The 11,501-nt window shown below is 39.3% G+C and overlaps 1 protein-coding gene across 1 annotated transcript; it reads left to right on the forward strand.

Moving 5' to 3' along the window:
- Positions 1–8,788: 8,788 nt before the first annotated feature.
- Positions 8,789–9,928, forward strand: LOC111597981 (probable palmitoyltransferase ZDHHC24). Its single transcript, XM_023312957.2, has 2 exons — positions 8,789–9,140; positions 9,204–9,928. The coding sequence occupies exons 1-2, from the start codon at positions 8,876–8,878 to the stop codon at positions 9,821–9,823; spliced, it is 885 nt and encodes a 294-aa protein (XP_023168725.2). The 5' UTR covers positions 8,789–8,875; the 3' UTR covers positions 9,824–9,928.
- Positions 9,929–11,501: the final 1,573 nt, after the last annotated feature.

Raw genomic sequence — 11,501 nt, forward strand, 5'->3', positions numbered from 1 at the left:
AAGATACTCTGGGAGAGAGAGAGACAGAGAGCATTGAGAGAGAGAGAGAGAGCGAATGCGATTTATGTTTGTCGTTGCAATGACATTTCTGTGTAGCTGCCGGCCAAACACAGGCAACAGAAAACGAGAGACGACGGGAAATGAAAGGCAGCAGCAGCGGCAGCAGCTCGAGATGAGATGAGATGCAAATGCAGAGTCGTTGGAGAGTCTTCGTATCAGATTCACTTAACCCGATCGGCGACAGCCAGCACCGACATGGGGGTCATAAGTGCAAAGTAAATAAAGTACATATTTCTCAGTTAGGCAGCGAGAGGCAGAAGATGATTGTGGAGATGCAACAAATAAAGTGATTGAATGCATTTGGCAGCTGTGGGAAGCGAGGAGGGTGCAGGCAGACCGAGGCCAGAAGATTGAAGTGATTGTGAATGGGAAAGCGATTGATGCTGGGCCAGCGACAATAGCACGCGTTTGGGGTCTCCTTGGGGTTCCTCTGCCTCTCCCTCTCCTTTTCTCTTTCTCTTTCTCTTTTGGAATCTTCAGTTGGATAACAACATTGGAAACCGGTCGCTCAGCTACTCCAACGACAGATTGATTTCTTTTTCGTTTCCTTTTCGCATCCATCAATTGTGGCAGCACTTTTGCTGCTCAAGTTGCAACAAGCAAGCCGATCTCAATATGCCCACCCATACCCTGTAGCACCACATATATACTGCTCCAGTCTATAAGCATATGTTTTATCGTTCTCTGGAATGCCTGGGCCCTGTCGAGTGGGCCGATGCTCATGCTCCAGTTGTTTTGATTGACATCTAGCAATGGACCGCGTTGACAATAAAATGTTGCAATGCCCGAGAAGCTCAACACCATTCGAAGATCGGCCACAGGGTGTTTCCCTGCGAAGTTTCTGTTGTCTTCCTGCTGTGAGCCACCCTAATGTGGCTGCAGATGGCAATGTTTATGGGCGGCAAGTTTGTAATGAATTTCGTTTGGGATTTGATCATAAATTGAGGGAAATTGTGGCACATAAGCGACGCAAAATGCGAATGCATAAATCAAGTGAAAATTCGTCTCAGTCTCTGCGAGGCATAGATGCATGCAACATTTGTTGCAAATGAACTGCGACACTTGCTGTTGCAACAGAGCAGCGTCTTCAATTATGACTCTGCTGCAGCTGCTAATTTACTTTGTCTTTCACATGAATGTGATGCGAAATAAATGCAAGAATCTAGTTGCTGGCGGCGTCTCTGGCATTCTTTAGGTGCTGCTGCTGCTGCTGCGAGTGACTTCCGCTCAGCGCATTGTCAGTTGGGCGTGCGTCATGTGTATAGCGTCTTTGGTTGCAACAGCCTCGCGATTCATATGAAATCAGAACCTTTTCTTTATTGTCTGGCATTTAAAATCAATTTCGGCTGCATTTGCAGCTGTTAAGTGGCTCTAATGGCAGTCGATTGACATCGATCCATATACAAGTGCTGCTGTGGCTTGCAAAGCGCAGGCGCAGCCCCACGCCCCATCGACTGCTGCAGCTTGAAAGCTTTCAATTACAACTAGCTGCTGCTGCAGCAGTACTTGACATGCCCCTGCTACTCTGTGTGCTGCTGCACGCCCTTATTTATGAGCTGCATTTGATGCCACTCATATTTCCATCTTTCTCTCTCTCGCTCTCTCCTTCATTTATGCTCACAATGTTGAATCTCTGCAACGCATTCTTCACAATTCCATTTACAACGCATGTTGTTCGCCGAATTTGCTTCACTGCATTAATTATTTCACTTAAATACCAGAAACTCATGGGGTATGCACGACTATGCTTCAGAATAAGCTCACATTAAAATATAATACATTTCTAGCTATAGTAAAGTTGCTCTCTGATAAAAAGTAATGTCAGAAAGTAACTTTTTTACAGGGCATTTTCATAGTCTAGCAACTCTTTTATTTTGTAAGTTAATAATTTCTTTTTTTGGGCTCTCTTGGCCATCGCTTAATTGATTCAATTATGCAGAGCAAATCATAACTTTTGTTTGATAAAATCTCACAAGAGTTTCCATTGTTCAATGTCGATCACATGGGGCCCCATGTCGGGCGCCGGATTCTTATAGCGGACCATCAGCCAGATTTGAGTTGGGTTATCGTCTCTTAATTCTTGTGAATTAAGCGCTCATAGCAACCATTTACTCACTTTAACAATCTGAACAACTTTACGAACATTTTGATTGATTAATAGAAAATGCTCCATATAAAGAGGTGAATGTGAGGAAATTGAGTATATGTTGTATAGTATACTATATACATAATATATGGTATATTATATATAGGATATATAGGACATATATGTTCCACCTTCCACCTTCCATCTTCCACCTTCCATCTTCCATCTTCGATCTTCCATCTTCCATCTTCCATCTTCCATCTTCCATCTTCCATCTTCCACCTTCCATCTTCCACCTTCCACCTTCTATATTTATAGAGCTCCTCATCGCCTTAGCTCCTACCTTGGCTACCTAAGTAAGTGCGCCTAGCTGTTCGCTTTTGTAGCACTCACACAGAAACATTTCTTTAGCGTAAAGTTAATTTGGAATGGAATTTCAGTAGCCGTTGGCTGGGCAATTTTTCAATCAAGAAACAGGCGCCGAGCCGAAGTAGTGCATCTGGATTAGGCGCTTACATATATGGGGTATTATTCATTGCAATATCGAGTTCCGGCATCTCTGACATTTTCGAGGCGAGTCCGTTTCAAGCGCCACAATTTGGGGCGAGGGCGCTGTCGACTTTTACTTTGCGGCAGGGGTTTCTGTACTGTGGGGGCCCACTTACTTGTGGACAGACATTGAGACAATATTCGATTCATTCAATTGCTTTTCGGTTGGCCCATCTGTGAGCTGCTTCGCAGTTATCTATTGAACGCATTTAGCTTTTGGCTCTGTCTAGCTTTTCACTGTGTCACGCTTTAATTGTTGTTTGCTTGTCTCTCGTTTATTTTCTCTGTGGCACTGTCGACAGTTGCTTCAATTTCGGCTAGCTTCCGTTTTTATGCCCTGCTATTTGTACCCTCTAAGTGTGAAGCGCCAAAAGGGTTGATATAGGTAAGAGGAGCTAGAAAATAATATATAGTTATGATAATTTAATACAAATGTACTAAGAATCATAATAATATAATATATTAAATCTGGAAAACTTAGAAACAATTAAAATATAAACTGCTTTTCCTAGATCCAAATGGAAAAATACACAGCTAAGTAAATTAAGTAAGTCAAACTGATATAATCGCAAGTGTTTTTCTTTGTAATAATTGTAAAAAATATATATAATATATTTATTTAAATATTCCTTGCGCATTTAGCAATGCAACAAGAAGCAGCAAGCTGTGCTAATAGATATGTATTGAATAGCTCTTCCACTTATATGATTTTCCAACTAATATACAAAACTCTATTCTCTCTTTTCACATATATTTTATATATTGTGATAGTTTACATTTATCAGAAATTCTGTTCAGTTTAGAGTTACGTGCTTTACCAATTAATATATACAAAGTTTTAGCCAACTTATTTTTCGAGAAATTCTATGAATATATTTATATATTTGCTAAATGAATATATTTATATATTAGCTTGCGAGGTATATTTGAGTCGTAAATTGACACATTTTATGTTCGCTTTTGTGCGCCAATTGCGACTTTGTTCGACTGTTTACTCTTGATCGCATTGTATCGTTTTTATTATCTATGGGTGCGCTACTTATTAGCTACACTTTGGACATTTGAGTGGGGCTAGGCGCGTGGGTGGGTGCCTGGTGGGGTAACTGACAGCTACTATATGACACGCACACACACAGACACACACACACACACACACACACATTGTCTCGCTCGCTTGCCTCCTCACTCGCTTGGTCACCTGTGCGCAGCAATTCGTGACAATTTCCATTTCTAAAAGTTGTATTCGTATCTGATTTACAGTTGCTGCGGCTGTTCTGCTGCTGTCAGCGAAGCTAATAGCAGAAGATTCTCTGCTTATCACTTGCCGACATGCTCTAGACTTTAAGGCCAGCATCGATGTATTTGTGCAACTCCCAGAGAGTCGCAGCCGACTCAGTGCTAATTGCAACCAGCACGCACATTGACTTAACGGCAATGGGAGATGAACGCATCTCATCAAACTGTTGCCTTTGCTGTGGGAGGTCATTTCATTTGAGAACTAAATATGTTGCTAGACTTGTAGTGGGTGACCAGACAAGCGCAATAGGAAAACAAATTAAACTCAAGCCGAAACGGCTGTCGATATTGAGTTCATTCTACTCTTGTTTTAGTGCTGCATTTATGCCATTTGGACCATTTATTAATTGGCTGCCATAAAATTGGCATCAAAATTTTTATAGATTCAAACAAAGGAATCAAATTGCCATAAATCAGAGACTTTTGCCTATGCATATAATAATAAATAAATATATTTGTATTGCTTTCCTTTTCCGTGTTTATGGAGTGTCGCATTGTGAGATTTATGGAGAACGCACATGCCACAACCCGCACCCTCCATCGAGGCTAGGCTCTGCCTGGAGTCGAATCGCACTGAACTGCACTGGAGCATTGTCACAAAAACATTATCGAAATTGAATCACTTGAGCAATTTGTAACGCAACCCACCCCGACGCACATGGAGTGTGGATATAGTATATATAGTTAGCCAACAATCTGGCAGGGAGGCTGTCACAATAACAAAGCAAACCAGACTGGAAAGATTTCGGTAGCAGGGTGAAGTTGATGAAACTAGATAAACATGACCAGAAACATAAAAAAAACAAGTATGAGTGCTCCAGGCGGGAGTGCTCGACTAGGAGATACCCAAATACCCTGGCGGCTAGACGAACTTGTCTAGATGTCGGCACAGCTTGTCGTGCTCATCAATGGCGTCCGCCACGTCTTCTTCAGCCTGTCCCATACACTTACACAAAACCAATATACCCTGCATTAGCATTCACCATATGTGCAGGGTATGCAAAATGTTAACAGACGCTGTTTATTCTAAGCTCTGGCCCCTTTTTTTGGGCATCCAACTTTCTATTTGCACTACATCAATTTTAGAGTAAGTGGAGCAGGGAAAGGAAAACAAAAAATAAATGAAATTACTGGCACGCTAGAAGGACGTCGCTTCATGCATCCTGCTGGGCTGCCTGTTGAGTAATGTGACTGACGCACGCGTCTCGAATACCAAAAGGAAACCTGAAATTAACCCCGAGGAGAAACACGGCAGCTGCTGCCGCTGCTGCTGCTGCTGCTGCTGCTGCTGCTGCAGTGGCGAAAGGGCTGACAAAGCGACTTGAACTGGTATTTCTTGTGGGCGCAGACCATCTGGATTGAGATCCTGGTCGACTTGACTGCTCTAAATCCGGCTGCCACGCCCTGCTGCCTTGTTGTGACAACCCCCCGATCGACTCCGTTTATTTATCCCATTTGGTGGTCTGTGAAGTCGTCGTCGTCGTCGTTATCAGCAGCCAAGTCCTCCAGCCGAGTAACTCCAACGTAAACAAATGCAACCCTTGGACTCTCCAGAGCTGTCCTCAGCATATTTATGGCCTTCGTTCGGCAAACTGGCAAAGAACAAAAGCCACTTTAATTACCTTGCTTTCTACGAGGCTTAACTTTATGATTCTCTTTTGCATATATTTTTAATATGTTTGTATTTGTTTTACTTAAGTAAACAAACAAAAGGAATCTCTGTGAACTAGCGGAAAAAACACCCTATTTTAAATATTGTGAGCTCTACCACATCATAAAATCGTTACAGATAGAACATTGCATTTAAGATAGATAGATAGATTTTTTATATTGTTTCCACGCCCATAGTGGGCGCTGATAGCTGGGTACTGGGTACTCGTTCAAATATTTCTATCAATATTTTGATAATAATGATTTAGGGAATCATCAATAAGTAAAAAAGTTAATTTTTATTAACACCTGGGCGTGGCAGTTCATTAGAGATGGTGTTAGCTACAATTTCGATTACCAGTGGGCGTGGCTCAAAAATTGAAAATACATATAAAGATTGACGACTTCAAGATTATTCATCCACACAGATCCATACAGCGTGCTCAAGTAGAAAAAATCTAATTAGAAAAATTGTTTGTTTTTTGTTTTGTTTCGCGAAAGCGAAAGTTAACACGTTAAGCAATGCGTTCGCTAGTCATAAACATTTACCCGTATTAATTATAATCATAAACTATAATTTTCACCCAAGAAAAAAGAATCAGTGACCGGAAAGACTGAACTTTTGCGGGCTGTTGGCTCAAAAAAAAAAAAAACAACAAAAAAAGAAAGCGAGTGATGCCATCTCTGAACATATGTAGAAGAATATGGATATATACATGTGTATGTATGTGTACAGTGATATATACAACTTTTTATTCGCTATATATATATTCGTAAGCAAACTTTAATCCAACTTCTCAGCTCGCTTCGCTAATCTGGGCACCAACAAAAAAGAAATTTTTGCAAAAAAAGTTGCGTGTGACATACCTTGGTCGAATAACCCTCCGGAAATCATGGGTCCTGTTTAAAGTTTTACAGTTGAGCGCATTTGAAATAAAACTAGTTATATTTGAGTGAGGCTGATTTAAAAGTTGAAAAATGAATTAGCCTTGTTTTTGGACTCACAATTAAGTGATATAATTTGATTATTCATAATATTATGATTTTTTAAATAGTTAACTTAATCAGCATACTTATAATATGAACTGATAGATGATAATATATATGAGCTGATATATACGTATTTACATTTATATATCTATTAATATATATCTATTATAACTATACTAGATAACTATAGTAGTTATCATATGATATAGACTTTAATTTAAGCTAATGTTTCGAGTCTTACAGTCTTCGAGAGTAACAGTTAATGTTGGCTTCAAAATTTCAAAAGTTCCAAACTTCAAATGAACAGAACAAGTTCAAATACAGTAGCACAGCAAAAAGAGTATGCAAATTGTTCCCACAGTTTTGTAATAAAGCTTTATAATTCATCCACCCACACACACGCAGCTCTTGAACTTTGCATTTGGTATTTTAGTTTTAATCAAGCACACCTACGCATCTGGGAGAGTGTCTCAAAATGTCTCTCTTGTATTTATATATAAATGCAAACATACATACATACATACGTACATGTATTTATGTGTTTATGCTCCGTTGTAATTTCACATTTTATCATCTTCTTTTGCATTTTACACGCAACTCGGTTGCGGAGGTGCCGCAAATATCTTGAAATGAAACTGGATTTCGTGGTATTTAATGTGTGGGTGTGGGTTGCGCATTCATGTGCGTGTGTTTGTGTGTTTTGGCATGGGGTCGCATGTCCATGTCCATGTCCATGTTGGCGCGTATGACACTTTTCTCTTTTATTGCATTATGACATTTATTTATGATCGCTCTTCCACCACAGGGCAGCTGTTATCGGAAAGGGAGTGTTGAGAAACGTCAGATCAAACGAAGTCTACGACTGTTTCTTTTCGAATAGCTATTTATATTGCATTTGCAATTGCGGATAATTAAAATGCAAATCAGTTATATTTCTGTATGTATGTTAATATTATTTATTAAAGCTAACTTGCTATCAAGTTCTCGCTTCAGTTGAATGTATTATTCATGCGTTTCTCTATAATGCATATTTCCTGACGTCTTGCCTGTTCTATAGGTACATTATCACGTACATGTGCATACGTACATACACATGCTAATATGCATACATTTGTACATATGTATGTACTTATGCCAAATGTCAAATGGATATCCAAGACAGAATTTCAATCGGACGGCCGAAAGTGGGGTTCAACTGAATCACACCTTTTCTGCCGTTGCTTTTAAAATTGATAAATGAAAAGTCGCATGCATGCATGCACGTGTATATATGTACATATACATAAACATACATTTGCATAAGCTCGCGGACTCCAACATGTATGCGTCAGCCTGTAGCTGTTGTTCAACAAGATCTGAACGAGCTCTGGGTGTGATATTGCGAATAAATCATGCAAATGTCGCACACACACCAACAAGCACGCACACACACACATACTCAAACACATGTATTACAGATGTCTAAGCGTTGTGTATTTCGTTTTTGCCATTTACTGTTTTTCTCATAATTGTTTTTCAAGAACAGTTAAAGAGAATCAAAACTTGCGTAATGCAATTAAGCCAGCTGAGAGCGACAGAGAGAGATAGAGCCCTTGACATAGTCAATAGCAGAGACAGTAATTGAAAAGAGATAGCCAATTGCCGTTGTCTAGCCAGACCGAAACCGAGGCGCAAAACAATTTGAATTCATTCAAAAACTCATCAGCCTTATTACTGTACGTCGAACAGCAACAATTCAAGTTTGGGTCATACTCTTTAATTAAGTAGCAGTAAAGAAATTTCTTAAATGTCGGTGTAAAGTGCGCGAGGGGGAAAGGCAGTTGTCATCGTAGACTTCTATGTAGATACGTATGTGCTAACTGTAGCGAAAGCAATTACTAAGAAACATCAAGAGAGTAATTATTGTGAATAGCGAGTATTCACTCTGAAAATATGTCACGGTATCTTGAGGTTATTTATGCATGTATTTTTCTACATATATATGTATGTATGTATGCATTTATCTATGTATGTAAATATGTATTTATGTACATACATATATCTTAAGCTATCAGGGTTAAAACAAACGGTTGATCCAATTTAGTAAAAACTACTTATATTTACGAATTCGATTTAAGTAAGCCATGCTTAGAAATATTAAAATATATTCTGTATTCATGTGGCATTCCAAGAAAAACGCTCGTCAAATCACAAACTAGATAAATATTTGTTGTAGTCGTAAACGTAAATTGTAAATCGTAAATTATGTTTACCTCTCTGAATCGATTCTTCCCCCGGATGAAGCTACGTCGCAATGTAAAGCTTACGACTAAGACGGATATCTTTTGTCATCTAGTTCTGGTCATTGTCTTACCAATTGTGCTGCTGTACGATTTCATAGTTGTGATACCTCAGTACCATTCACCTGGAGGATACGTCTATGCGGTAACGGTCATCTGCATAATCTTGCTCTATGTTAATGCAATGACAAATCTTATGGCCTGCATGATAGTCGATACATCGGTCGATCGTGAGTATTCTGTTGGTTAACTGGCTAACTGATAACGCTTAATGCCATCGCCCCTTCACGTAGATGAACGCATCAAAGATTTTGGCGCAGAGGACGATGAGTATACGAACTGGCAGCATTGCGAGATCTGCGATGCTTTAGCGCCGCCCCGATCGTTCCACTGTTCCCAATGTCGCACTTGCATTTTGACACGCGATCATCATTGCTTCTTCACCGGCTGTTGCATTGGTCATCAAAATTTCCGCTATTTCACCTGTTTGGTCGTCTATTCCGCATTGTTATCGAGCATTTTGATGTTCTACAACTTAAAGCATTTCTGCTTGCTTATGTCTCCGCTGTTTTCCGCTGTATTCCTTTCCGCATTAACGTTGAATCAGATTCTACATAATACTGTACTCTCACTGAACTTAATCTACATAATTTTCTCGGTTGGAATGATCTTCGTGCACGCACCCCTTGTGCTAAGAGGCGAACTAAGTTGGGAGCGTGATCTTAAGGATAAGCACAATTACGACGCTGGCATCTACTACAATCTGAGATCTATTTTCGGACAACATATGCATATCGCCTGGCTGTTCCCATTGTTCGCTAGTCAATTGCCTGGCGACGGCTACAACTGGAAGTTGATTACGAAAGATAAGTCAACGGAAACAATGGCGACCTTACGTTCTCGACAAGCCTAATGCTTCGGCGACAGTCGCCGAACATTATTTGATTAAAAAACATAAATTCTGTGTTTAAATCTGCAATATTAACTGATTACATTAGTCAACTGACCTAAATCTTTCTTGCACATTTTTTATTTAACTAAATTGAAATTTGCTCATTCGTGATTTAGAAGAAAATATATTTGTATTGGTAAGAAATGTATTTAATTCAAATCTCAATTTCTTTGCAATATCCCCGAAATATCTGTGAACAAACTTGGCTAAGAACTTGAGTATTCTGTTTATGCGCCTTAACTGCATTTGCATTGAGCATCGTGATTTAACGGATTTGGTACGTGTTGTCTGGCTCCATTGGAGCTGGCAATCTACGGTCAAGTCGAGGCCCTAAAGTGTAAATTGGCCATGTCCAGCGCTAATGGATCGACGCACGCCAGCGCAAAAGGAAAATGGAAAATGGAGAAACCGCTTATGGGCACAGAGACCACGGAGAGCGGAGCATAAATGGCAATGAATTGCCTGTAATCGTGCAGGAAAAATACCATGGAAAACTTGTTCAACACGAAAACACGCGCCAAAACAATTCCCAATGCGACGAGAAAGTTGACGAGGCCTCAACTGGCAACAGCCAACAGCCAACAGCCAACAGCTAAAGAGCTTGATCGAACCAACAGATGTTAAGAGTGTGAATAGCTATTAGAAGACCGTAAAAGGGTTTCACGTTTTTATTTTCCCACTGCACCCAGAGAAGTCATGAGACTTACTTAGTTGCAATGCCAAGCTATTAATATTTTCTATAAAATTTTATATATTTTAAGAATTTTATTGAAAAATACATTTTTGTTGGCCTTTCGCTTAAGCATATCTTTCAGTTTAAAGTCTAGGTACTTGCAATGATGAATATATTATACTATATTTAAGATATCTTAGCCCTAATATAAATTGCATAATAAAAATAAAATTTAAATTAGATACGTTTCAGTTAGATTGATTAAGTCGGAAAAAAAATATCATCTCTGAGAATCTCTAAGAGAAAAAGTGAATAAATTGATTTTAAATGCTTAAATAAATAAAATATAATATATATAAATATTATAAAAATATTTATAATCATTTTAGACAACCTGAATATCTAGCAATGCTGATAAGCTTAGTTATTTTTACTAAATTGCAGTCTCAAGGAAAGGAAGACAGAGGAACCGCCTAGGCAACTGCAAGCTTAAAGATATTTTTTAAGCATAAACGAGCAGGAAGAGCAAGCTCAGGGGAACCGCACTCTATATGCTCTATGGATTTCGGTAAAGTAAAAAGTGTTTTAAATTAAAGTTTTTGTAATTTGCATTTATTATTCACTTTTAAGATACTTTCTATATCAAGAGTTGAGCAAGTCAATATGCCCTTTGTGAGGGTGTTCGAAGTTAACAAAGTCGAAGTTGAAGCTCGTTGCCTGCATTGTAGCTGCGGCCAACAACTGCAAACAGTTCATAAACTTGAAAACTGGAAACTGAGAGGAGATAGAGAGAAACAGTCATAGAGAAAGACAGAGAGAGAGAGTGAGAGAGAGAGAGAGAAGACCGGTTTTGCAGACTTAAGAAATGCATAAGGCGAAAAAGAGACAAGCTCCAGCCATAAACATAAACGCTGGCAATCAAGTGAGGCTTGGCAGTCGCAAAAGAGGTCAAAGTTGAGCACGGCA

This window comes from Drosophila hydei, unplaced genomic scaffold (genome assembly GCF_003285905.1).
Source record: "Drosophila hydei strain 15085-1641.00,03,60 unplaced genomic scaffold, DhydRS2 tig00008130-arrow-arrow-pilon, whole genome shotgun sequence".
Classification (NCBI taxonomy): domain Eukaryota; kingdom Metazoa; phylum Arthropoda; class Insecta; order Diptera; family Drosophilidae; genus Drosophila; species Drosophila hydei.

What these genes read in the sequence shown, in the direction of transcription:
- LOC111597981 (XM_023312957.2), top strand. Translation starts at nt 8,876, where the DNA reads ATGTTTACCTCTCTGAATCGATTCTTCCCCCGGATGAAGCTACGTCGC. An exon ending in AGTCGATACATCGGTCGATC is followed by an intron (nt 9,141 to 9,203) that starts GTGAGTATTCTG and finishes CCCTTCACGTAG; the next exon opens with ATGAACGCATCAAAGATTTT.